At 42.3% G+C, this 27,601-nt stretch overlaps 1 protein-coding gene across 9 annotated transcripts in view; it reads left to right on the plus strand.

Moving 5' to 3' along the window:
• MAP3K9 (mitogen-activated protein kinase kinase kinase 9) overlaps positions 1 to 27,601 on the plus strand; it is a 62,013-nt gene that overhangs the window by 25,815 nt on the left and 8,597 nt on the right. For all 9 annotated transcript variants that reach the window (XR_011559675.1, XR_011559678.1, XM_070758453.1 and 6 more), the window contains exons 5-10: positions 5,097 to 5,272; positions 8,843 to 9,083; positions 11,084 to 11,206; positions 13,514 to 13,667; positions 16,614 to 16,726; positions 18,705 to 19,508. Coding sequence is in view for 7 of the 9 variants with exons in the window: in XM_070758453.1 (XP_070614554.1) it covers positions 5,097 to 5,272; positions 8,843 to 9,083; positions 11,084 to 11,206; positions 13,514 to 13,667; positions 16,614 to 16,726; positions 18,705 to 19,508 (1,611 nt within the window). In the remaining 2 variants the exon portion in view is untranslated. The remainder of the gene's footprint in view (positions 1 to 5,096; positions 5,273 to 8,842; positions 9,084 to 11,083; positions 11,207 to 13,513; positions 13,668 to 16,613; positions 16,727 to 18,704; positions 19,509 to 27,601) is intronic.

Genomic DNA, 27,601 nt, shown 5'->3' on the forward strand with positions numbered 1-27,601 from the left:
AGAGGATGGCCGTTTACGTCAGGACCTGAGTAAATTATTGGCGGCGGCGGAATTTTCGGCGGATGCCACTCTCCACGCTGCTAAATTTTCTGCTAGAGGGATGGCAACGTCGCTGGCCTCCAGACGCCTCCTATGGTTGAGGAGCTGGCCAGCAGACCTAAAGTCCAAATGGAACCTGGCCTCTTCTCCATATCAAGGGGAAAAGCTCTTTGGGGAGGCGTTGGATCCTGTCCTCATTGAGGATAAGGACAAAAGGAAGACCCTGCCGAGGGCATACAGACGCCAGGATCGTAGGACCACTCTCTACGCTCGCCGCCAGCCATTTCGGTGGGATCCCTCCTCATCTGTTGGGCAGACTAGGACATACACGCCAAATCAGTATGGTCAGCCCGCCTTTTGGGGAAACCGCGCGGCCTTTCAGGACAGGCCCAGAGGGTACCAGCAGGCTCGGCGTCCTTTCAGAGGGAATCAAAGGGGCTTCAGGCGCACAAAATGACTTGGCTTCATTGCAGCCCATAGGAGGCAGACTTCAACGCTTCAGTGCCTCCTGGAGGATTACGTCCTCCGACAAATGGGCAATAGCCACAATATCACGAGGACTGCGCCTGGAGTTCTTGCAGCCCCCGCCAAACCGGTTTGTCACTTGTCCGTTCACACAAGACCCAATCAAAAGACATCATCTACAATGGGAGATAACTCATCTTCTCAACATCCAAGCGATAGAGACGGTGCCCGAGCATGCCAAGGGCACGGGATTCTACTCCGTTGTGTTCCTAGTGCCAAAGTCATCGGGGGGGTTCAGGATGATTCTAAACCTGAAATTCCTGAACACCTTCATTCGGTACCGCAGGTTTCGCATGCACTCCCTGCAATCGATCCTGGCCTCTGTGCGGCACAACGATTTCCTCACCTCTATCGATCTCAAAGAGGCTTACCTGCATGTTCCAGTTTGGCGAGCTCATCGGCGGTTCCTCAGGTTTTGTCTCAACGGTGTCCACTACCAATACCGTGCTATGCCGTTCGGCCTGTCCTCGGCACCCCGTACCTTTACGAAGCTGATGGACATCCTGACAGCACATCTCAGGGCCCAGTCCATACGGGTCATGGCATACTTGGACGACATCCTCGTTCTGTCCAAGTCTATGGCCCAAGCGCAACACGACCTGGCGCTCACAAGGCAGACTCTGGAATGGCATGGCTACACGGTCAACGAGGAGAAGAGTCATCTTCATCCTACTACGACGATCCAACATCTGGGTTCCATCATAGACACCACAAAAGACACTGTTTCCCTAACACCAGAGAGGGTACTCAATATCCGGAAATTGGTGTCCAGCCTTCGGCGGCAAAGACAGATGCCGTTAGCAACGTTGTCCAAGGTGCTAGGGACTATGGTTTCATCCATAGGGATTGTTCCATGGGCTCGTCATCACATGAGAGGCCTCCAATGGTTCCTCCTTCCGGCCCAGAGGGACAAGCTGAGTCACTCGCACCGGAAAGTGAGACTCCCTGCTTCAGTCAAACAGTCGCTGGCATGGTGGTTGTCCCCAGCGTTGATCCAGGGTTCTCCTCTTCACAGCCATGAGCGTGTGATTATCACAACGGATGCGAGCTTGTCGGGCTGGGGCGCCCATATGGGTCCTCATATAGCTCAGGGCCTATGGTCTCAGGAGGATTTAACCCAGGTCAATATCAACGTTCTCGAACTCAGAGCGGTTTTCTTAGCTCTTCAGGCCTTCGCTCCCTGGGTTCAGGACAGACATGTCCTGATTTTAACGGACAACGTGGCCACGAAAGCCCACCTAAACCATCAAGGAGGTACGAGATCTCATTGTCTCATGGTTCAAGCCACGGATCTTTTCGATTGGGCCGAGTCTCATCTGGCCTCTCTGACGGCGGAGCATATTGCGGGGACCAGCAATGTGCAAGCAGACTGGCTGAGCAGGTCCACTCTGGATCCTTCGGAGTGGCAACTGGACCCGGCACTCTTCAAGCAGATAGTGCTGCGATTTGGTCTTCCATTGGTGGACCTCTTCGCAACCCCAGCAAACACCCAATTGCAGAGGTTTTTCTCCCGGTTCCCAACGCCAGGGGCGGAAGGGGTCAATGCCCTATGGTCACCATGGCCCCAGGGGTTACTGTATGCCTTCCCCCCGACGTGTCTCATTCAAAGGATATTAGACAAGACAATTCGGGAGGGGGCAGAGATGATAATGGTAGCTCCCCATTGGCCAAGACGACCTTGGTTTGCAGACCTAGTAGCCCTGTCGGTGTCTCCCCCGTGGAGGATTCCAGATCCCGAGGTAGTGTTAGTTCAGGGGTCAGTTTGCCATCCGAACCCTCAGTGGTTCAAACTGACCGCCTGGCACTTGAAAGGGCGGGTCTGAGACAGCAAGCCTTGCCAGACGAGGTTATATCCACCATACAGGCAGCACGTCGCCCATCAACGGTAAGGCTCTACCAGGCCACATGGGCGGCCTTCTGTAGGTTTTGTTCGAACCAACACCTTAATCCGGGGGAGGCTTCGGTTGTTTCAATCTTACGATTCCTACAGTCAGGGGTAGAGAAAGGGTTAGCCCCAAATACCTTGAGAAGGCATTTAGCTGCTCTGGCAACCATCATCCGATTACCCCACGCTCGCTTCCTTGCACAAGATCCTTGGATTAGGGATTTTATTAAGGGCGCGATTAACACCCACGCGCCTCCAGTACACAGATTCCCGACGTGGGACCTTTCCCTGGTACTCAAGGCACTTACAGCCCCTCCTTTCGAGCCGATGAGGACGATTCCAGTACGATTGCTCTCCTTAAAGACTGCCTTTTTAGTGGCAATTACGTCGGCACGCCGAGTGTCAGAGCTGTCGGCACTGTCTACGCGTGCAGATTTGTGTGTATTCCACCCAGATCGGGTGGTTTTGAGGTTAGACCCTTCATTTATTCCCAAGGTTAACTCTGGGTTCCACAGGGCTCAAGAATTAGTGTTGCCAGACTTTTGCACACATGGACTCCTCAACCCTCTCGAGTTGAGATGGCACAAGGTAGATGTTCGGAGGGCCTTGAAAATCTACATCAGACGGACTGGACATTTCAGGAAATCTGAGCGGCTGTTTGTGTCCTTTGGCCAGCGATCAATGGGTCTTGCAGTATCAGTTAGATCCATCAGTCGCTGGCTGAGGGATTGTATTGAGGAAGCTGACAAAGCTCGGTCTCAAGTACCACCAACCGGGGTAACAGCGCATTCCACTAGAAGTGCAGCCACTTCGGTTGCTTGGAGGACTCAGGAGTCCATAGAGGACATTTGCAGGGCGGCTACGTGGGCGTCTCCTACCACCTTTATACGCCATTACAAACTGGACTCAGTAGCTTCGGCGGAAGCTTCGTTTGGGAGACGGGTTTTGCAGCAAGTGTGTTCAACTCCTGCGACCGTAGCTCAGCCTTTTCCCTCCCATGGGCAGTAATCTTTGGTATATCCCATGTTGGACTCTCCTTCCAGATGCAGTGGAGAAGAACCGTTGTACATACCTGAACGGTCTTCTCGATGCACTGGAAGGAGAGTCCAAACCCACCCGGCATGGTTGGTTTCGCCAGGTCGCCGGAGTCTTGGGGTTACAAGTTGAACAGTTATGAGGTTATATGGTTGTTGTTTAATAAACAGGTTATCCTTAAACTGGCTTCGTTTTTAAAACTGAGGTTTTGGGGGCTGCTAAGGGGCGGTGACTACCTCATATTTAAATATTTAAATTAACTCAGTCTCTACCAATAAGATTGGTAAATTACCCATGTTGGACTCTCCTTCCAGTGCATCGAGAAGACCGTTCAGGTATGTACAACGGTTCTTTCAGGGTATATCACACTTGAAACATTCAGATTTACGAGATTTCTGGCATCAGTATTAGCCTTGAATTTGGCAGAAGTATATCTTTACCGACTAAGTAACAGAGAAATCAGCTAAAGTAGTATTATGGGTGTAATTTTTGGTGGGAGAAAATTTAGGTTGCAGTGACCATTTATGGTTTGATGTAAAAACTGATTGTGAGCAATCCTATACTGCAACCGAAGTATTGGATTTCAGAAAAACAAATTTTAATGCAATGCCTGGGATAAACATATATCCATCCTAAGATAAAATACAGGAAATAGTATAAGGGCAGACTAGATGGACCATGAAGTCTTTTTCTGCCGTCAATCTTCTATGTTTCTATGTTTCTAATTTTATGTGCATACATATTGGATTAAGGTGCTTTGGACTAAGTAGAATTTAGGAAATTAATTATAACACAAGAAAAAGGCAATACAGCAGATAAAATGTGAGTCTTTGGTAGTGGAATAAAATTGTGATTCACTAAGCCTCTTTGAAATACTGGTAAGCAGACTTGCAAGATTTTGTTAATGAAGCCTTACAATAAAGTAGAATTAATTCATCTAGTCCTATTTCCTGTCTGGATTATCTGAGAGGGCTGACATCTATTGCACTAGTCTGAAGGTAAAAATTTCCTTCCAACAGTTTTTAATTGCTTGATCCATTAGGATAGATTCTTCCTAAGTTTCTTTCTCCAACCCTTAAGCCACCAGGGGCTCCTTCCCCCCTTATCTGATTGTTTCCTAGGTAGCATCTCCTCCTCTCATTCCTCAAGGTCTCCCATGCATGTATTCCACTTCATTAGATATAACGTAGCCTACCTACAGCTACATAATAGGGAGAGAAAGGAACTCCAAAAGACTGATGTAAGCCTTCCCAGGTAGATCAGAGAAATGACTTTAGAAGGCTACAATAACAGAAGATTTCAAGTCTGTTAATACAAGCCTCCTGCCTCCTTTTTATAGCCTAAGATGTTAGAGAGTTTCTTTGCCTGTTATGCAACTGCAGGCTATGTCCTCTCTTTATCTGATCATTCCTTAGGGACCACATCTTCCCCATCTTCCACGGTCATCTCGCATACCATTACACATATATTCTAACGAAAGAGGACATTTGAGTACGTGTGGGAACCGAGATGATTATATGGAATATCAGTAATTAAGCGCATAGCTCATTACCAAAGCCTCACAAATACTGTACTATTGTAGCTACTTAATTGTTGACTTTATCCTGTTTAGATTGTTGGAATACTGATCCTCATTCAAGACCATCCTTTGCAAATATTTTGAATAAACTAACTAATATAGAAGAATCTGGTTTCTTTGAAATGCCCAAAGAATCATTTCATTCCTTGCAAGAAGATTGGAAAATTGAGATCCAGGAAATGTTTGATCAACTCAGAGCCAAGGAAAAGGTAATTAGGTGGGAACTGTTACTTCGATAAACAAATAGCCACTTCTGTCTTAGACTCACTTGCAAGTAAAGTAGATTTCTGTGCAACACAGACAGAAGTATACATATTAAATCTGAATTCTTTTCTACCTCTATCCTGAGAAGAAACCTTAACACTAAATAATTAAGAAAGCAAAATGCATACTTGTTCCTAAATAAAATTATTTATTTATTTATTTATTTATTAGATTTGTATGCCAACCCTCTCCGTTTTAGATAAATATGGTCTAGCTGAAACTGGGATATATTCAGTTATGAATACACAATTGTAGTTGAGGTCATTGTGACGCAGAATAGAACACATAGCCCAAACTATGTAAGTTATGCAAAAAGACTTGTTCTGTGTAAATGATTTTTGCCCTGTTTCGCAGCCTTTCTTGCCACAGTTGTTAAGTGAATCACTGCAGTTAAGATAATAACATGGTTGTTAAGCGAATCTGGCTTACATGCTCACACACGTGCATGTCTCTCACTGCCAACCCACACTCAGTAAAAGACCTTGGAATACTAATACTGAATGACCTAAGTGCTAAAGCCCACTGCAACAATATCGCCAAAAAAGCTTCTAGAGTTGTTAACCTGATCCTACGCAGCTTCTGCTCAGGCAATCTCACACTACTCACAAGAGCCTAAAAAACTTTTGCCAGACCCATCCTAGACTACTGCTCATCTGTCTGGAACCCATACCACATCTCAGACTTCAACACCCTTGAAAATGTCCAAAGATATTTCACCAGAACAGCCCTTCACTCCTCCACTCGAAACAGAATATCCTACGAAAATAGACTAACAATCCTGGGCCTTGAAAGCCTAGAACTACGGCACCTAAAACACGATTTGAGTATTGTCCACAAGATCATATGCTGCAATGTCCTACTGGTCAATGACTACTTCAGCTTCAACCGCAACAACACAAGAGCATGCAACAGATTCAAACTTAATACGAACCGCTCCAAACTTGATTGCAAAAAATATGATTTCAACAATCGAGTTATCGAAGCGTGGAACTCATTACCAGACTCAATTGTGTCAACCCCTAACCCTCAATATTTCTCCCTTAGACTCTCCACGATTGACCTCTCCAGGTTCCTAAGAGGCCAGTAAGGGGCGTACATAAGTGCACTGGTGTGCCTCTCGTCCCCTGTCCAATTGTCTTTCCTTTCTCTCACTTATCCTATATATTTTCTTTCTTTCATATATCCTCTCCTCTAAGTTCACTTTACCCTTATATATATTACTACATGTCTATTTTTCTTCCTTTGTATTTGTGTATTGGACAAATGAATAAATAAATAAATAAATAAATAAATAAAAGGTCGATTAAAGCCCTAAATGGAAAAAGGGAAAGGCGATTGAACTGGGTTTTAAAAAAGGCCATAGAACATGAGACATTATTGCTGATGTACATATAGAATAGAATAAAAAAGAACAGAACAGAAAAGAATAGAATACTTTTTTGGCCAAGAGTGATTAGACACACAAGAAATATTGTCTTTGGTGCAGATGCTCTCAGTGTACATAAAAGAAAAGATATTTTTGTCAAGAATCATGTGATAAAACACTTAATGATTGTCATAGGGGTCAAATAAGCAAGGGGTCAAACTGAGAAGACCAAAGAACATTAAAAAAAGAAGTCGCAATGTGCTTCATTCATGATAGGAAGATTTTTGATTGCGCCAGTCATGTCAGGTTATGAAATGTGCCCAGAAAAATAGGATTATGTGAAGAGTAGAAGAAAAGAGAAAGACAACCAGAAGCAAGATGGATGGGATTCCATTACAGCAGTGATGAATGTGTGTTGAAAGGATCTGGTTAGGGACAGGATTGTTGTGGAGAAAATCTATGGCTGCTAAGAATTGAAAACAATGTGAGGGCACCCAAACAATTTCAAAAAAATCAACATATACAGTTGTCTTTATAATTATTTGTTTACACAGACATATATATATTCAAGTTGTCTTTTTGTATATGTAGATAATCACTGATCATGATTGGACTAAGTGGCATCGATAACCCGTTTGGAGTGGGGAGCATATAAATATAAACAAACAAACAACAACTAAATAAATAAATAAATAATCCACTTCTCTGCTATGATTCTATTAAATAGAATCATAGCGTTAACGGATTAATATTAAAAAATAATAAAAGCTCATGGCAATAAAATTATCAAGCTCTGTAACATGAGAGAAGTTTTAAAAGGGCTTGGTATCAAATTTGAAAGGCAGTACTGATTTAAAGTACAAGACTGTTTTATATATCTGCAAATTAATCTCTGGAGCTATTTAATGAAGTGCTACTGTAAGTAAAGTGCAGAGTCTGTATCACCATTAGATGGAAACCAAAGAAATATATAGAACTTCTGTGGTTTGGATTCTGGCAGATCAGACAAGCGGGCTGTGAATACGGACTTCATGAAAAGTAATAATATAATAATAATAATGATGATAATAATAATAATAATAATGATAATAATAATAATAATAATAAATAATTATTATTAATAATAAATTATTATTATTATTATTATTATTATTATTATTATTAATTAGATTTGTATGCTGCCCCTCTCCGAGGACTCAGAGCGGCTCACAACAAGCAACACAAAGTGCAAATCCAATATTAAACCCCCCCCAATTTTAAAACCCTTATTATATAGCTTTACTTTATTTTATTATATAGCTCTACTGCTTGTTATTTGTCTACTTATTTTATAATTATCTAGATAATCTGATTTCCACTCAATTTTAAACATTTATTTCAGTTTTTAAATTTCTCACCATTTAGGTAGTCCTCACTTAATGACTGTTCCAAGTTACAACAGACTAAAAAATATTACAACTCATTCTCAAGTTTGCTGCACATGCACAGGCACCCATGCATGCAAACACACACACAAAAGTGTCATGTCATCACATTTTGAGTGCTTGGCAACTGACTTGCATTAATAAGCTATTGCAATACCCCATAGTCATGTGACAAAAATTTGCAATATTTTTTTGCCATTGCACAAAATGCACAAAACCCCCCACCCATTGGATATGTAGGATTCACTTAACTTGTTTCACTTGTTTAACAGCCATGTGATTTACTTAATGACTCTGGTCTGGTGACTTACTTTACAACCATCCCCATAATATTTGAAAAATCAAGTCAGATCATGGGTGAACATGCATAACAATTGCAATAAGTTATGACCAAAATTCCAGATTACCTGTAGTTGCTTTGAATTGTGATTACTGCCTGATTTTAGAAAAAAAGCTAACACTACTGCATTCTGATTTTTAAAAATTAAGTGATTCGTTCATATCACTAAACTTTAATTATTCAAATTATATGTATTGAAGAACTGTTATCTACCATGTGCATATTCAAAATATTCAAAATATCAACTGTGTTATGTTTTCTGAGCCTTTCAGTTTATAGCAGGCATAATTTTATTTGTTTGTTTATTTATTGGATTTGTATGCCACCCCTCTCCAAGAACTTTGCTACCCCAATTTTTAGTTTGATTTGGGACTTGTTTTTGTAGGAGTTGCGGACGTGGGAAGAAGAGTTAAAACAAGCAGCAGTTCAACAGAAGAACCATGAAGAACTACTACGGCAACGCGAACAGGAGTTGGCCGAACGTGAAATTGATATTTTGGAAAGAGAACTCAATATCATCATCCACCAACTGTGCCAGGAAAAGCCCCGTGTAAGAAAACGCATGGGCAAATTCAGGAAAAATCGGCTCAAGTTGAAAGATGGCAATCACATCAGTCTTCCCTCTGGTGCGTTTAGCAAAACAAAGTAAAGTATCTATTGCTTCCTTTCTGTTCTGCCGGCGTGTTTCAACCGCCCATAATTACAGGATAATTAGTCCAGGAAGACACACACCACACGATAAAAGGAAAACCCAAAAGTTTTTATAAACAGAAAAACAGAAACAGCTCCCTTTTTAAATGTCAAAGGGATTTTCTGGTACACAAGGCACAGGTTAAATGCAATCCAATTGCTCACCCAATAACTGGGAAATTGAGTCCAATTCTAAAGTGCAGAGAGTCCACACACAATCTTGAACAGCACAAAAACCATGATCTTGATGAAACAATGAATCAGATAACCTGCCATCAGGCTAAAACACCAGGCTGCACTTTTATCTGTAGCACTAATTACAGCATCCCCACCCAACCATAGGTGGCCTCATTTTCTCTTGTAATAATCCTTCAGTTGTTGTCTCCTATGCATCACTCTAGGCATGCGTGGATGTGTCATTAATTCTTGTTCAGAATCCAGGGATGATACAGATGATTGATCTCCTCCTGGGCTGTCTGCCAAACTCCCCTCTTCCCTGTCACTCACGCTTCCTTGGTCAGAGGTGGCTTCGTCGGCAGATTCCATCGGGAGCAAAACAGGCCTGCGGCATGTGGATGTTTCCCCCACATCCACCTGCACATTCCTTGGGGCAGGAGCTGGCCAGAGCTAAACACATCACTTTCCAGATTTATTCATGGAAATATGTGATGTGTGAATAATTATAGTATCTGATTATAATTCAAACATTCTTTAATTCAAGCTAGGTTTCTGGTAACTTTACAGGCCTAGACAAATTGGGGTGGGGTTTTTTGACAATAGTATCAATGTGACAAACGTTAAAACATCTTGGTCAACCCTATGTAAGTGCTACCAAACTCTGATATTATTTTTTTAAATAAAAATCCGATTGTAAAAAGATCTCCTGTAATTTGTCAGGTTTCTGATTAAGGGATAGATCTTGATCAGCAGGCAATAAGTAAAATTGAAATATACTGTATTTTTGGAGTATAAGACGCACTTAGTTTTGGGGGAGAAAAATGGGGAAAAGAATCTGCTTACCAGGTGTTCATCTGGCTAGCGCCCTTAGCCAGCACATTATTTTATCTTCTGGTTAGGGCTATAAAAAACGTTATTTGGAGAGAGTAACAATGAAAGAGCTTGCAAGCCAGTAAGAGCTGGGAACATCATTAGCACCTGGAAAGAAACATTTGGAGCAAGTAGAGCAATGGAAAAAACCCTGCAAAGATTTAGGACTTGGAAAACATTATTTGCAGAGAGTAGCAATGAAAGAGCCTGCAAGGTAAGACCTGGGAACATCGTTAGCAGCTAGTTAGGGCTGCAGGAAAGAAAAAAAAGCTATATTCAGAGTATAAGATGCACCCTAATGATCAGCCTCTTTTAGGGAAAAATACATAATTATTTCCAAATTTATACAAACTCAATATCGGCCTGAAATTTGAATTGCTTTGATCCTTAACTGAGTCTCCAAATAATCAACCAAAAATGTTATGGAATGTAGTTTTTTTTTTTTAAAAAAAAACAGTATTGAAAAGTTCCTATTAGCTGACCTTCACTTCCAAAGGTTTACTCCAAAATAAATCAATTCTGTAAAAAATTAAATATGTCATTGATTTTTATGACTTTGTAATGTTAACAAGTGAGACACAGAAAAGAACTGTTTCTTTAATTTAACTTCAGATCTTAGCCAAAATTAAAGTAGACTATCTCTGGTTTGGTCCAAGTTCAATGGAAGCATTTTTAAAATAGTGCTTAATGTTGCTGGAAGAAAATCTTTAATTTTGAACATCGTCAATAAGTATTTGTGATACAGAACTTTGCAAACTTAGCAGCATTTTTCCATCAAAGCAATGCCTCTCCTTCCTCTCTTTTGAATTAGCTTATTAAAGCTATAGCATGAGATGAATTTTAATACATCATTTTAATAATTCCTTCTTTACATTTCCTTCCATAACAGATTTTCAGCACAAATTCACCGTGCAAGCATCTCCAACCATGGATAAAAGAAAAAATTTGATCAACAACTGTGCTAGTCCTCCTGCCAGCCCTACTATTATTCCTAGACTCAGGGCCATTCAGTGTAAGAAATTTTAGTTGCAATTTATAAAAAATGTCCAGTGCCAATATGAAACTGTAAATTTCTGTTTTAAATAAAGACATTGTGTTGCTTTCTATATTGGGGAGTTTTGTTTATAGCTAATCTTGGTGCCCCCATTGTGTCTCATTATAATTTGTTTTTAACAACTGATTGCTTGCTTCCATTTTATCCTTAACATTATGGATTTAAATAGTTATGCATAGCTGTCACTTGCAGGGCACAATATCTATAAGATGTAGAGCTGGTGTAGGGTCTGTAGATGTTTAACAGCAGTATGATTTGGCAAGGGCTAAACACAGTACTGTACACAGTAATTTTTCTACTGCATTTTGCACTGGCTTTTATTTTCACATCAAAAAGACCACCAAAAGTCACTGGGAATTAAAAATAATAAATTGTTAATATTTGCAGCACTCTGACATTGCAATAATGAAGTACAGTACAAGTTTGCCAGGGTGAAAATCCCTGATACTAATTTATACCTATATAAGAACAGCCACAATTAGTCTATCAAAGAGGTTAAATACCAGCTTCCTGACTTCTAGGAACAATACTAATTCTGCAATTAGACTGCATATTCCATCAGAATTAGAAAGCTATCTTTTTCTCAAACCCATGAAGAACATACCTTTAAGACTTACATCTTAATTAACATGCAGTCAGTGTTTCTTATTCTGTCTGCCACTATGTGGTACAACATTGACCTATGATTTTCATAACTTCTCTTGTGTGGATGGAACAAAATGTGTTCTGCTTTTATTTTATTTTTTAAAAAATGTTTTCCCCATCCCAGTATATCAGTTTCTAACTAATTATCACAAGCCTGGTACAATCTTTCACAGCTGAAGGAGATGTCTTATTTAGCCTTTTCTTTTTTAAAAAGGCTGGAACAGTTGTATATAAAGTAGTCTGACCTTTAAACAAGTATAGAGATCATGTTACAATTTTCTTGAAGAAATAAAGTATATTTACCATCCTGGGCTGTAATTGGCCTTGTTTGCAGCATTTTTCTTATAAAGAGAGAAGACCAACACTTTCAATAGTAGAAAATTCCACTTCACACTTGGCCAATAAAGAATTCTATATTCTATATTCTATTCCATACATTCTATATTCAATAAATGTGAAACTTCACCCCTATTCAATTTGCAGAGCATGATAAGTATGTTTGGATAGTTATCCTCTATCACAGTGTTTCCCAACCTTGGCAACTTGAAGATATTTGGACTTCAACTCCCAGAATTCCCCAGCCAGCATTTGCTGGCTGGGGAATTCTGGGAGTTGAAGTCCAAATATCTTCAAGTTGCCAAGGTTGGGAAACACTGCTCTATCATAGTGTTGTCGAACCTTTTCGGCACCGAGTGCCAGAATGGGAGCAGACAGGCAGGGGAACACAGGAAACCGGAAGAGCAGCTCCCTGGCGCACATGCGGAGCTTCCGGTTTCTGGCATGTGCATGTACTCCAGTCACCTGGTCTTCCAATTTCTGGCGTGCATGTATATGCGAAGACTAGCTAGCCAGCGCACATGTGCATGCTGGAACCCGGAAGAGCAACGGGCGATGGGTGGCGTGCCCAGAAAGATGGCTTTGTGTGCCACTTCCGGCACTCATACCATAGGTTCACTATCACTGCTCTATCAGGGTTGTTTTTCCCCTCACAACTTCTTGCAGCGATCTTTTGCTATTTAATTGTATTATTTGAGACCGAGTTTTATTTTTTTATTTGATTTATTTATTTATTTATTCGATTTTTATGCCGCCCTTCTCCTTGGACTCAGGGCGGCTTACAACAGGTTAGCAATAGCACTTTTTAAAAACAGAGCCAGCATATTGCCCCCACAATCCGGCTCCTCATTTTACCTACCTTGGAAGGATGGAAGGCTGAGTCAACCTTGAGCCGGTGGTGAGATTTGAACCGCTGACCTACAGATCCACAGTCAGCTTCGGTGGCCTGCAGTACAGCACTCTACCTGCTGCGCCACCCCGGCTCTATTATTTTATTTATTTATCTTTATTTCCCTAACAAATGCTCTCTCCTTCAATATACATCTTATAAAAAGAGAAATAAAAGAGAGAGAGAGATGACAAATGGCTTTATTTCCCTATAGAAAGTCTTTTCCCTGGCTAAGCTGAGTGAGAATGTCTATGAACAATTAACATTGTGGTTTGTAAATTTTTTGAAAAATAAGTCTAGTTTCTAGTTTATAAAGTATAAAATGTCGCTTCCTACAACATTTGTTGAATCATGCTTACTTTTTTCCTTTCTCCAATCTTGCCTCTCATCTTCAGTAACCCCTGGTGAAAGCAGCAAAACGTGGGGACGAAGCTCTGTGTTCCAGAAAGATGAGGAAGGAGAAGAGGAAAAAAGAGGCCAGAAAAAAAAGGGCCGGACATGGGGGCCAGGAACCCTTTGCAGCAAGGAACTGACATCAAGTGAGGATGGGTAAGAAACACATCTGCTCCCATGTCACGAGTTGTCAATGTATATCTGGATGGTTACATGTATATAGCAGTGTTTCTCAAATACTGTTAGACATTCTTTTTTTGTCTCAGGTAGACTTTTTAATTTATTTAGGCATTCCAAAATCTTGAGTAACTGATACCAGTATCATCATCATAATCTACACTGGTTGACTGAAATAAAAAAATAAATTGGATTTTATTAATGTTCTGTCGAGCTCGCTGGTAGAATCCTCCCGAAAATTCACAGATACAAATTTCAGACACACACACACGTTTGAAAATTCAAAACAATGTTCTTTATACTGAAAATTCAAATAAACTAAGCCCTCTTTTTGTATAGCAAAGAGCACTCGTCTCCAAACAAACTGGTAATTTGTACAAGTCCCTTATCACTTCTGAGATACTTAGCTTGCAGCTGTGAGGCAATTCACAGTCCTTCTTCTTTCACAAAGTGAAACACACTTTGCTCTGGTTTAGTTTCAAAGCGGGGGGAAAAGGTCAAAGTCAGGAAGGCAGACACGAAACACAAGGATCAGATAATCCTCCACAATGGTCAAACCCACAGGCTGCTATTTATAGCAGCCTCACTAATTACCACAGCCCCACCCAACCACAGGTGGCCTCATTTTCTTTGATAATAATCTCTCAGTTGTTGTTGCTTATGCATCGCTCTCCACATGCGTGGCTGTATCATTAACTCTTGTTCTGAATCCAAGGAGGAGATAGATAATTGATCTCCTTCTGAGCTGTCTGCCACACTCTCCTCCTCCCTGTCACTCCTGTCTTCTTGGTCAGAGGAGCCTTCATCAGCAGATTCCACCAGGAGCAAAACAGGCCTGCGGCATGTGGATGTCTCCCCCACATCCACAGTCCTTGGGGCAGGAGCTGGGCCAGAGCTAACCACAACAATTAAGAAATTAATTATATTGATGGTGAACCTTTTTGTCATTGCATGCCAAATGTCCAAGTGCAAGAGCGCTCTTGTACTCATGTGTGCCGGCACCCATAATGCAATGTGCGCCCCCATTTGTGCATGTGCACATGACACTCGCAGAGAAGCTTCAAATGCGCAGCCTCGTCTGGGATCCTCCCTGCTGGGATCCATCATTTCCCAGCTGGCGGCAGTACTCTCTGCCCTCTCTACCTGGGCAGCCAGAGAAGCTCCAAACGCACAGCCATTCCTAGGATCCCCCCCATTGGGAACCACCATTGCCCAACTGGCATCAGCTCTCTCTGTCCTCTCTACCTTGGCAGTGCCATGCGATATCTGGAGAAGCTCCAAATGTGCAACCTTGCCTGGGATCCTCTCCGTTGGGAGCCACAGTTGCCTGGATGGCGGCTGCCGAGGTGGTGGGGGGGACAGAGATCTCTGCTGGCAGCTAGGGAACAGTGGATCCCAGCAGTGAGGATCCCAGGCAAGGCCACATGTTCAAAGCTTCTGTGGTTGCTGAGCTGGGGGTGGACACAGATCTCTGCTGGCAGCTAAGGAACAGTGGATCCCAGCAGTGAGGATCCCAGGCAAGGCCATGCATTTGGAGCTTCTGCTGTTGCTGAGGTGGAGGGGGGCAGAGATCTCTGCTGGTGGCTGGGGAACAGTGGATCCCAGCAGTGAGGATCCCAGGCAAGGCCACATGTTTAAAGCTTCTGTGGTTGATGAGCTGGGGGGGACAGAGATCTCTGCTGGTGGCTGGGGAACAGTGGATCCCAGCAGTGAGGATCCCAGGCAAGGCCATGCATTTGGAGCTTCTGCTGTTGCTGAGGTGGAGGGGGGCAGAGATCTCTGCTGGTGGCTGGGGAACAGTGGATCCCAGCAGTGAGGATCCCAGGCAAAGCCATGCATTTGGAGCTTCTGCTGTTGCTGAGGTGGAGGGGGGCAGAGAGGTCTGCCGGTGGCTGGGGAACAGTGGATCCCAGCAGTGAGGATCCCAGGCAAGGCCATGCATTTGGAGCTTCTGCTGTTGCTGAGGTGGAGGGGGGCAGAGATCTCTGCTGGTGGCTGGGGAACAGTGGATCCCAGCAGTGAGGATCCCAGGCAAAGCCATGCATTTGGAGCTTCTGCTGTTGCTGAGGTGGAGGGGGGCAGAGAGGTCTGCCGGTGGCTGGGGAATGGCAACTCCCAGTGGGGAGGAGCCCAGGCCATTGAGTCATCTGCACAGGTAGCTCACCACCACCACAAACCTACTCTCATGGGCTGCACGTCCACCAAAGCTTTGGACGTCTGGGGCCATGCAAGCAGCCTGTGTGGGTAGGGAGGGAGGGAAGCCCAGCTTACCTTGCTCTGCTTCTTTAGGAAGCGACTGCTGGGATCCCATCTCCGCATCTTTTGGCACGGGTTGCTGGTCTTCGCACTTGCACCAGAAAAAAAGACTAGCTTAGCCCAGGGATAGGCAAAGTTGGCTCTTCTATGACTTGTGGACTTCAACTCCCATGATTCCTGAGCCAATCGTGCTAACTCTGGAATTCTGGGAGTTGAAGTCCACATGCCATAAAAGATCCAACTTTGCCTACCCCTGAGCAAACCAATACAGGAAGAAAATTTTCCTGGAGCACACATGCACAATGGAGGGCTGTTATTTTGGTTTCTGGAACACTGGTGCGCATGTAAATCAGCTGGCTGGTGCACTGGAACCTGGAAGAGCAAGGGACAACGGCTCTGTGTGCCATTTCTTGCATGTGTGCCATAGATTTACCATCACGGTACTATACTGTGTTTTAGTTTATTGTATTGTTGAATTGTGTTAATCATAATCACAATGCTAAGGAACATCTCATATGTATATATAAGTAAGTGAAGTGAATATCATTTTTAATGTATAATCTTTAGAGTGTCAAGTAATTTTAAAGTTTAATCTATAGAGTGTCAAAATAGACAATAGGAACCAAGCAAGCTCCTGTATTTATTTAGTTTTTCTTCTCTACATTTTAGCCTAAAGTCCTTGGCAGATGGCGCTAGACAGTGGTCATCTAGTGCTCCAAACCTTGGAAAATTCCAGCGAACAATAATCCCTTTTCCTGGGTTTGCAAGCCTAAGAGAGATGGGTAAAGTACATGTTAAATTAAATGTATTAAATGAATCGCATGTTGTTTTATTTCACCGTTTGTGATAAAGAAATAAAAGCCTTTCAAATATCTCTCACGATTTTTTTAAAAGCCTCCATTTATCTCAATGGCCATGTTGGGACATATTTAGCTTCTTCATTCCCTCCAGAACTGTCACACTTTTAGAATTTTGGGGTCCTTGGGGGCGAGGATTGATCAAAGTTCTTAATATAGAACAAATGATCCAAAACATCCTATTGACTTTTAAGAAAATAGCAATAGTGTTTAGACTTATATACCACTTCATAGTGCTTTACAGCCCTCTCTAAGTGGTTTACAGAGAGTAAGCATATTGCCCCCAACAATCTAAAATTCTCATTTTACCGATCTTGGAAGGATGGAAGGCTGAGTCAACCTTGAGCCTACTGAGATTCGATCTGCCAAACTGCTGGCAGCTGGTGATCAGCAGAAGTAGCTTGCAGTACTGCACTTTAACCACTGCACCACCGAGGCTCTTAATTGTGCACAGAAATTAAACTAATAGCAAATGAAGCTTTTTAATAGTATGTTATTTCAGAGGTTAGTTCCCTTTTCAGTTTAGAGGCTATATTTTAGGGACAATTTATAGATATAATTTTAAATCAGGACTCGGATTGTGGGGGCAATATGCTGGCTCTGTTAAAAAGTGCTATTGCTAACATGTTGTAAGCCGCCCTGAGTCTAAAGAGAAGGGTGGCATAAAAATCGAATGAATGAGTGAATGAATGAATGAATGAATAAAATCTTGAATTAACCAATATATCATTCATATTTGTTTCTTTCCAGGAAATGTAGTAGAAACACCAGGTTATGTGTGTTTGTAGGCCCCTCTCAACAAACTTGGATCAATTAGTACAACATATTATAGTTTTGATTCATTGCAGGAAATTCAGCTTTATCTATAACAATTGAATATCCCCTATATCCTAGATAATTGCCTGCAAAATACAGCTTTCTTAGAACTGATACCTGAATCAGTGTACAGTGATCCCTCGATTTTCGCGATCTCGTTCTTCGCGAAACGCTATATCGCGATTTTTCCCACCTGATGATGTCACTCTCTTCCTTCCTTTCTCATCTTTCTTTCTCTCTCTCTTTCTCTCTCTTGCTTCTTCCTCTCTCACACTCTCTTCCTCCCTCTCTCATCTCTTTCTTTCCTTCTCTCTCTTTCTCTATCTTTCCCCCTCTTGCTGGCGGGCGGGCGGGCGGGCGGGCGGGCGAGCGGGGGCATCAGCGAGGGAGACCCAGGGAAGGTTCCTTCGGCCGCCCAGCAGCTGATCTGCTCGGCAGCGCGGCAGCAGCGAGGAGCCGAATCGGGGTTTCCCCTTTGCGTGGGCGGCGGGGAAACCCCGATCTTCGTCTGCTCACTGCTGCTGCGGCCGCCCAGCAGCTGATCTGCTCGGCAGCACATCAGCAGCGAGGAGCCGAATCGGGGTTTCCCCGCCGCCCACGCAAAGGGGAAACCCCGATCTTCGTCTGCTCGCTGCTGCTGCGCTGCCGAGCAGATCAGCTGCTGGGCGGCCGAAGGAACCTTCCCTGGGTCTTCCCCGCCGCCCACGCAAACTCCACCATCTGTGCATGCGTGGCCATGAAAAAAAGGGCGCGCATGCGCAGATGGTGTTTTTACTTCCGCAACCCTACATCGCGAAAAATCGATTATCGCGAGGGATCTTGGAACGGAACCCTCGCGATAATCGAGGGATCACTGTAGTTGCATAAGATAGAGGAAGAGGATTTATTAATTCAAAAGTAGCCTTTTGAAGGGCTTCCTGGAATGAACAATATTCCAATATTTTGTACTCTTATTAAAATTGAAATTCAGATTTCTATTGTTTTACCATGTTTCAGGATGCACACACATGCAAAGTTAACCAATACGTATTTATTATATGAATATTAAAAATATTTATATGTATCTGCCTGTGTATCTGTATTTCAGACAACGAAGACAATGACTCTTTGAATGATATAGAGAGCAAGATGCAGGAATCCGCTGGACTTAACCAATCATACCTCTGCATCCCGTTTCAGAAGAATGATGACTGGGATACCCCCTCGAACGATCCAAACGAAGAGGCTACTCCAGTGAACTCTTGCACAAGCACTCCTCAGCTCACTCCCACCAACAGCCTCAAACGTGGGGGCTCCCAGTATAAACAATGTCAATTGGCCTTTCTAGGCTGTGGGGCTGTATTGGCTGCTGCTGGCCTCGGTTTTGATCTTTTGGAGGCTGGCAAGTGCCAGCTGCTAACCCAGGAAGATCAGGATATGTCCAAGGAAGAGAAAAAGAAACGGGAAAATATCTTCCAACGGGCTGGTCTATCTCGGAGGAGTACCAGCCCACCTTCAAGGAAGATCTTCAAGAAAGAAGAGCCCACCTTCTTGTTAGGTGAACCCTCCAGTTCTCTGACTCTGCTCTCTTTGTCTTCAATTTCTGAATGTAACTCCACCCGTTCTTTGCTTCATTCAGACAGTGATGAAATTGTGGTATACGAGATGCCTGTTAGTCCTGTGACAGTGAAGGCTCCCTTGCCAGTAGTTAATCACCCACTAGTTAACATCCGAGTTGAGAGATTCAAACGGAATCCCAACCAGTCTTTGACGCCTACACATGTGACTCTTTCTTCTGAAACTCGTCAACAGAAGCATAGGCGCACTCCCTCGGATGGTGCCATAAAACTGGCTGATCTTGTTCCTAATGCAGATTCTTCCAGTAATTGTCCACCAGGAGTGTTGGGAACAGGTAGGTTTTCCTTTGTTTTTTTATATTGTATACAAAGTGCGAGCATAAATGTCCTTGCCACTGCATTTCTGCAATAGTTGATTTTGAAGTAAGATAGAAGAACAAAAGTAAGCTATTTTGTACAGAGTTGGTAGAGATGCTGAAGGAAAGAAGAAAACCTTTATCCAATTTCTTGTCATCTTTCCTCAAACTGGAGGTTAATCTTTTTCTTGTAGCTTCTGGTTCTAACTTCCCTTCCTACAGTGGTACCTCGAGATACGAGTTTAATTCGTTCCGGACCTGGGCTCTTAAGTCGAGCAGCTCTTATCTCGAACGACTTTTCCCCATAGGAATTAATGTAAATAATTTTAATTGGTTCCAGCCCTCAAAAAACTCACAAAGTTAGTCTAAATTATGCAGAAAGACATGTTTTTAATGAAGAAATGTACATGTACATATAAATGAATAATGAAGTTTCTTTCACTTAACTTGTAAACTTTCTTAAACTTTTAAATTTACATATGTTCAACTTCTCTGCCACCCAATCCTGTAGGACAGAGGTCCCCAACCCTTTTTGCACCAGGGACCGGCTTTAAGCGATCAAGAGAGGAATGGGTGAATGAATGGACGGAGGGTGGGAAGGAAGGAAGGAAAGAGGGAAGGGACAGGAACAGAGGAAGGAAGCAAGGAAACTTATGAAAGGGGAGAGTAAGAGAGGAATGAGTGAAGGGAGGGAGGGAGGGAAGAAGGTGGGAAGGAGAAAGAAAAGAAGAAATAGAGGAAGGGAAGGTAAAAGAGAGAAAGAAAAAGAGCAAGAAAGAAAGAAAGAAAGAAAGAAAGAAAGAAAGAAAGAAAGAAAGAAAGAAAGAAAGAAAGAAAGAAAGAAAGGGGGAAGGGACAGGAACAGAGGAAGGAAGCAAGGAAACTTATGAAAGGGGAGAGTAAGAGAGGAATGAGTGAAGGGAGGGAGGGAGGGAAGAAGGTGGGAAGGAGAAAGAAAAGAAGAAATAGAGGAAGGCAAGGTAAAAGAGAGAAAGAAAAAGAGCAAGAAAGAAAGCTGCAAGCACCCCCCCGAGCCCCCCAGGCCGGCTGCAACCTTTTAAAACACGCGCGCCGCTTCGCAGCTGTCTCCTGAAGCCGAACGCGGAAGTTAGCGTTTGGCTTGAGGAGACAGCTCCTTGGCGCTTGTATCTCGAATTTGGGCTTGTAAGTAGAACAAAAATATCTCTCCCCTCCCAGCTCTTATCTCGAGTTGCTCTTAAGTAGAGCAGCTCTTATGTCGGGGTTCCACTGTATTTTGCTTCCTTTTAGCATGATTTTACTTCTTGCGCACATTTTTCTGTGCTTTGAAAGGAAACCCCACAATCACTATTTTATCATTTTCATCTCTACTTTAGTGTTCCTAGTGTTTTCTTTTATTCAAGATTGTTTCTTTATCTATGTCCTGCCAAAAGAGAAAATTAACCAAACTGAACTAATATGACTAACGAGTGACACTAAAAATTACTCAGATGAATGAATGTGCATATATTTTATTGTGGCAGAAATATGTTTCCTGCTTCTTAATTATTACAATATATTATCTTAAAAGCAAATGACAAATACTAGACTTCCTGTGGACACCTACAATTTTGTTAAATCTCAAGGAAGCTATTTCATTCTTTGATACAACTACGTTGTTTAACATCCCAAAACTGTTTGATTTCTTGGGATATGTTTTGGCTGATGAATTTAGCAAAGATCTGTTGTCTTCATATATTATTATTATTAATAATAATAATAATAACAACAACAATAATAATAATAACAACAACAACAAAACAACAACAACAACACCATATAACTAAAAATAAAATAAGAGTACCTGAAATAAGGAATAACTGAGTTATTGGGCAGCCCAGAAGTAACATATGTTGCCTGCTTTGAATCTTGTTCCAAGAAGCAGCTACTGCCAGTATTAAAAAATTGCAATACAGTTGTACCTCATCATACGAACTTAATTGGTTCCAGGAGGAGGTTCGTAAGGTGAAAAGTTCGTAAGATGAAACAATGTTTCCCATAGGAATCAATGTAAAAGCAAATAATGCATGCAAATCTTTCAGGAAAATCCCAAACTTTAGAAGGGAGGTGAACAGAGGGCAGGGAGGAGCAGCTAAAGGGGGCGGGTGGAAGAAGCAAGGCTAGGCTAAAGGGTGAGTGGGAAGGAAGAAAGGCAAGGGGGGCGCCCCTCCCTTTTCTTTCTTCAAAAGACACAGTTTCAGTGCCTTTGCAAGCATGCAAAATCTTTACTCCTCCAAGCTGCCCCTCCCTTTTCTTTCTTAAAAAGACACCGTTTCAGTGCCTTTGCAAGCATGCAAAATCTTTACTCCTCCAAGCTACCCCTCCCTTTTCTTTCTTAAAAAGACACCGTTTCAGTGCCTTTGCAAGCATGCAAAATCTTTACTCCTCCAAGCTGCCCCTCCCTTTTCTTTCTTAAAAAGACACCGTTTCAGTGCCTTTGCAAGCATGCAAAATCTTTACTCCTCCAAGCTACCCCTCCCTTTTCTTTCTTAAAAAGACACCGTTTCAGTGCCTTTGCAAGCATGCAAAATCTTTACTCCTCCAAGCTGCCCCTCCCTTTTTCTTTCTTAAAAAGACACCGTTTCAGTGCCTTTGCAAGCATGCAAAGTCTTTACTCCTCCAAGCTGCCCCTCCCTTTTCTTTCTTAAAAAGACACCGTTTCAGTGCCTTTGCAAGCATGCAAAATCTTTACTGCTCCAAGCTGCCCCTCCCTTTTCTTTCTTAAAAAGACACCGTTTCAGTGCCTTTGCAAGCATGCAAAATCTTTACTCCTCCAAGCAGCCCCTCCCTTTTCTTTCTTCAAAAAAGGGGGGGCAAAAGAAACCCCTTCATCCCAGCAGCAGCTGCTTGGGATCGTAAGGTGAAAATAGTTCGGAAGAAGAGGCAAAAAAATCTTAAACACCGGGTTCGTATCTTGAAAAGTTCGTTAGAAGAGGCGTTCGTAAGATAAGGTACCACTGTACTATATATTAAATATAAGCACCCGTTCACTGCAAGAGACAAACCGACTGATATAAAACACAGCTGCAGTTTTAACTGAATAACTTACATGCAAAATAACTTGAATGTGACGAGAAAAAAACTTGCTGAAACCCAGTAAAATGGAAGATCAGGTTGGAAAGTAAGGTCAGGGTGCTTAGATCAGATGCAAGCAAGCTAGAACAGGTGAAAGAAAGGATGCTGAAGAATAAGAAAGCCAAATAATACTTGATCAAGAAGCATCATCTAGAAATAAGGAAATTCAAGAAACCACTGGAAATAATAAAGTAGCAAATAATACCCGGAGTCAAGAAGATCAGCAGATACGAGGTTCACATTTGCTGCCTAGAGTTATTTATAAAATGGATAAAGGTGGAATGTAAACAAACAAATTGCACATTGTAGTCAGATCATAAATGTTTCTACCAGTTCATCCATGGAGAGACTGCAATGAATCAGTCAACACCTGATGATAAAGAAATATTGCAGTTCGGAGTGCAGCTATGGGACAACCTAAAAAAATAATAATAAGAATGCAGCTTGGCTAAAGAATGTGAAAGGGGAAAAAAAGAAGCTGAAATGAAAGAACTTGTAAGAATAGCAAAAATTATAGAGAAAAAGGAAAGGAAATTCAAGAGTTGGTCAGCACTGGGTGAAGAAGAAGTGCATGGTTTTTGGTTGAAACAGCTGACCAGTTTGCACCCACACATTGCCAAACAGTTTAATAACCTACTGCAAAGAGGTGAAATTAATGATTAGTTCAAATCCAGCGAAGCTTATCTGACAATGAACGATTCAGTAAAAGGGCAGCACTACTGTGGCCAATTAGCTACCTGCCAACCAGTGGTGAAATCTATTTCCCCCCCTGCCGGTTCTGTGAGTGTATTTTGGTGGGGATAGCTTGATGGGCGTGGCTTGGTGGGCGTGGCTTGGTGAGGTCATGTGGGTGGGCTTGCTATGTAGTCATGTGACTGGGGAGATTTCAAAAGACAGGAACTCACTTTAACCACTTTAACGATAGAATGGGAAAGGTAAATATCAACAGAGAAATCTTTCAAGATCGCTATCACTACCACTGTTTGATATTTCATTGGTTCTTCTGTCATTAATACTGAAGAAGTTATCCCATGGTTATCAGACATCAAAAACATCTGCCAAGTTATTATTATTATTATTTATTGGATTTGTATGCTGCCCCTCTCTCCGTAGACTCGGGGCGGCTAACAACAGTAGTACAAAACAGCATGTAAATCCAATACTGAAACAATTAAACAACCCTTATTTGTAAAACCAAACATACATACAAACAAACATACCATGCATAAATTGTAAAGGCCTAGGGGGAAAGAATATCTCAGTTCCCCCATGCCTGACGGCAGAGGTGGGTTTTAAGGAGCTTACGAAAGGCGAGGAGGGTGGGGGCAATTCTAATCTCCGGGGAGAGTTGGTTCCAGAGGGCCGGGGCCGCCACAGAGAAGGCTCTTCCCTTGGGGCCCGCCAATCGACATTGTTTTGTTGACGGGACCCGGAGAATGCCCACTCTGTGGGACCTACCCGGTCGCTGGGATTCATGCGGCAGAAGGCAGTTTTGTAGATACCCTGGTCTGGTGGCATGAAGGGCTTTATAGGTGATGACCAACACTTTGAATTGTGACCGGAAATTGATGGGAAACCAATGCAGACTGCGGAGTTATCCCACCTCCTCTACGTGGACAATTTGAAGCTACAGTATATGGAAAAACACAATCTGAAGTAGAATTGCTGCTAAACACTGTCAATAACTATATCCAAGATATTGCCATGACCTTACCATCAACAGGTTAAAGATAGTGAAAACTGAAGGAATCAAGATGCTTTATGGAAATAATTTCAAGCAATTGGATGAAGATAATCACTACAAATACATGGATATCCTTCAAGTCAACATCTGGGAAATTCCAGTCATTAGAAATACAACCCTGGGCAGGAGGATCAGATAAATAAGGACAATGAATCATGTCCTTTATTCATACAGCAATGATGACAGACTGTTATTTACAAGGGAAATAGGTGGGCATGGACTCTTACAAATATATCAGACAACTGAAGAAGGGAAAAAGGCATTGGAAGGATATCTGAAGCACAGTGAAAAAGATGTACTGAAACTAGTATACCGTATTATTACCACAAGTAACAGGTGCCTTAGGTACAATCCCAAAGTATCCGGAGCCAATATAATTGAATGCCAATTATATTGGCAAAATTGCATGAGTCGGTTAAAAAAAAAAGTTTTATTTGGAACAGTTTACACCCTACTACAATTACCTTTTAACGACATCTAAAAATAACTTACTCAAGTTTTGGAAATAACTTGATAGGTGGATAAAAAATCCAGTCTAAACATCTGGCTAACTGTGCGCTCCACCTAATAATAAAAAATAATTTTGTGGCAGCACTGAACATGACATTATTTTAATTTACAATTTTTAAGGCTACAAATATAGATGCTTAGATAGTTAGAAGCTTTCTAGCCATTCCCCTACAAATAATACTGTGATACCCTAATTTTGTCCATTTTCTTAAGATATACAGTGATCCCCCGCTCGTTGCGAGGGTTCCGTTCCAGGACCCCCCGCAACGAGCGGGTTTTCGCGAAGTAGCGCTGCGGAAGTAAAAACACCATCTGCGCATGTGCAGATGGTGTTTTTACTCCCGCAGCGCTAGCGAGGAGCCGAAGATTGGGGGCGGCGCGGCTATTTTAAAATGTCGCCGCCGGCATGGGGGGCTTCCTAGCAGCCCCCCAAACCCGGGTTGGGGGTCCGGGGGTGCTGGCAAGCCCCCCATGCCGGCGGCGACATTTTAAAACAGCTGCGCCGCGCTGGCTGTCGCCGCTTTCGAGCTGAGTCCCGGAGCGACTTCGCTCCGGGACTCAGCTCAAAAGCGCCGACAGCCAGCGCCAGCGAACGGCTTCTCCGCGCTGGCTGTCGCCGCTTTCGAGCTGAGTCCCGGAGCGAATTCGCTTCAGGACTCAGCTCGAAAGCGGCGAGAATGAACGGCGTGGGCGGGCGAAGGGCGGGCGGCAGCGAGGAGTTTGCGTGGGCGGTGGGGAAACTCCTTGCTGATGCCCGCTGCTCGCCCTCCCGCCAGCAAGAGGGGGAAGACCCAGGGAAGCCGCCCAGCAGCTGATCTGCCGGGTGCCATCTACGCATGCGTGCCCATAGAAAAAAAGGGCACACATGCGCAGATGGTGTTTTGACTTCCGGGTTGAAAAATCGCAAATTACCCTGTTCGCAATGGTCGGGGACGCAATAACCGGGGTATTACTGTATATTAAAATGCATATTATAATAAAGCATAAGGGTGATAATAAAATAAAAACTTCATTTTCTCACAAAATACTATTTTTTCCACTTGAAATCTATAGCTATCAGTTTGTCATTTCATTGCATAAAATTGATATCATAACTTGTTTATTCTGAAGTTATTTGGGGTATATTAGTAAGGTGGGGAGAAAGTTCTATAATTCCTGCCTTTAAAGGAAAAATAAGCATGCTTCACTGTTAATAATATTTTAAATATATAATTTTAATTTAATTAAAATTTTAAATATATATTTAAATTAATTACAATTGCAGTTGAAAACAAATACATTTCTTTAAAGAGTTCCTAAACCTTTTAAACAAATGGTCTGGATATAATCAATTTATAATATAATATATGATTATATAACATAATCTGGATATATTAAAAAAATCTTTTACCTATAACTGAAAGAGACCCAAAATTAAAACTCTTCCATTTTGTCTTTTCTAAGTGATTCAACCCAGTTCAAAACTACATCAATATATTATATACTACAAACATACAATATGCTGTGTAACGCTTTAATTTCCAAGAGAAGAAGGTGTTCCAGCAAAGATGGAGGCACTAGGTAGCGCCTGTTGACTGTGTCTAAAACTAATAATACCATTTTCCAGCACCTGTTCTCTGCAACTGCAAAGCAGTCCTGGAAAAAGACATACAGTGGTACCTCTACTTAAGAACTTAATTCGTTCCGTGACCAGATTCTTAAGTAGAAAAGTTTGTAAGTAGAAGCAATTTTCCCCCTAGGAATCAATGTAAAAGCAAATAATGTGTGCAAACCCATTAGTAAAGAAATAAAAGCTCAGAATTTGGGTGGGAGGAGGAGGAGGAAGAAGAGGAGGAGGAAGAAGAGGAGGAGGAGAGTTGCTGCCGAAGGAAGAAGGTGAGGTGAAGGGAATCAAAAAATCCAAAACTTTAAGGCTTAAAAAAAAGCACGTACACTGCGCCAGAGAGAGAACCCTAGGGGGAATGGCAGGAAACTGGCCAGGCCTTTGTGCCATTCTCAAATTTCCTGAGAAATTTTTCTGGACGCAGGTTCTTAAGAAGAGGCAAAAAAATCTTGAATACCCGGTTCTTATCTAGAAAAGTTCTTAAAGTAGAGGCGTTCTTAGGTAGAGGTACCACTGTATTGCCATATTTTTTGGAGTATAATACGCACCTTAGTTTTGGAGGAGGAAAATAGGGAAAAAATAATCTGCCTACCAGGTATTCATCTCGCTAGTCTTTAGTCTGATCAGCTGCAGCACATTAGTGTGCTGATTTTGAGCCCACGTGCTTGCTTTTTATCCCTTGGTTGGGGATAATAACTGTTTCTAAAACACTTCACTTTTCTTCAGAGAGAAACAACAAGAAAATCAGGCAAAGGGAAGATCGGTTCACTAGCAAAGCATAGAAGATTGCTTCACTGTTAGCACCTTGATAGGGCTGAAAAAGGCTCAGCTAACTGTCGTAGAGAGCAGCAATGAAAGAAGCAGGCAAAGGGAAGATCTCTTCGTTAGCAAAGCACAGAAGGTTGCATTAGCACCTCATTATGGCTAGAACAAAGTTCAGTAAAAGCTACATTTGGAGTAAAAGACACATCCAAATTTTCAACCACTTTTAGGGAGGGAAAAGGTGCATCTTATACTCTGAAAAATATGGAATGTTACATGATAGCTAATGATAATTCTATCTACAAGCCTTCCCTAATAGTTTCTCAGTTGAATACAACAGAACCTTTATAGATTCACAGA

Source organism: Erythrolamprus reginae, chromosome 1, assembly GCF_031021105.1.
Source record: "Erythrolamprus reginae isolate rEryReg1 chromosome 1, rEryReg1.hap1, whole genome shotgun sequence".
NCBI classification, from domain to species: Eukaryota; Metazoa; Chordata; class Lepidosauria; order Squamata; family Dipsadidae; genus Erythrolamprus; species Erythrolamprus reginae.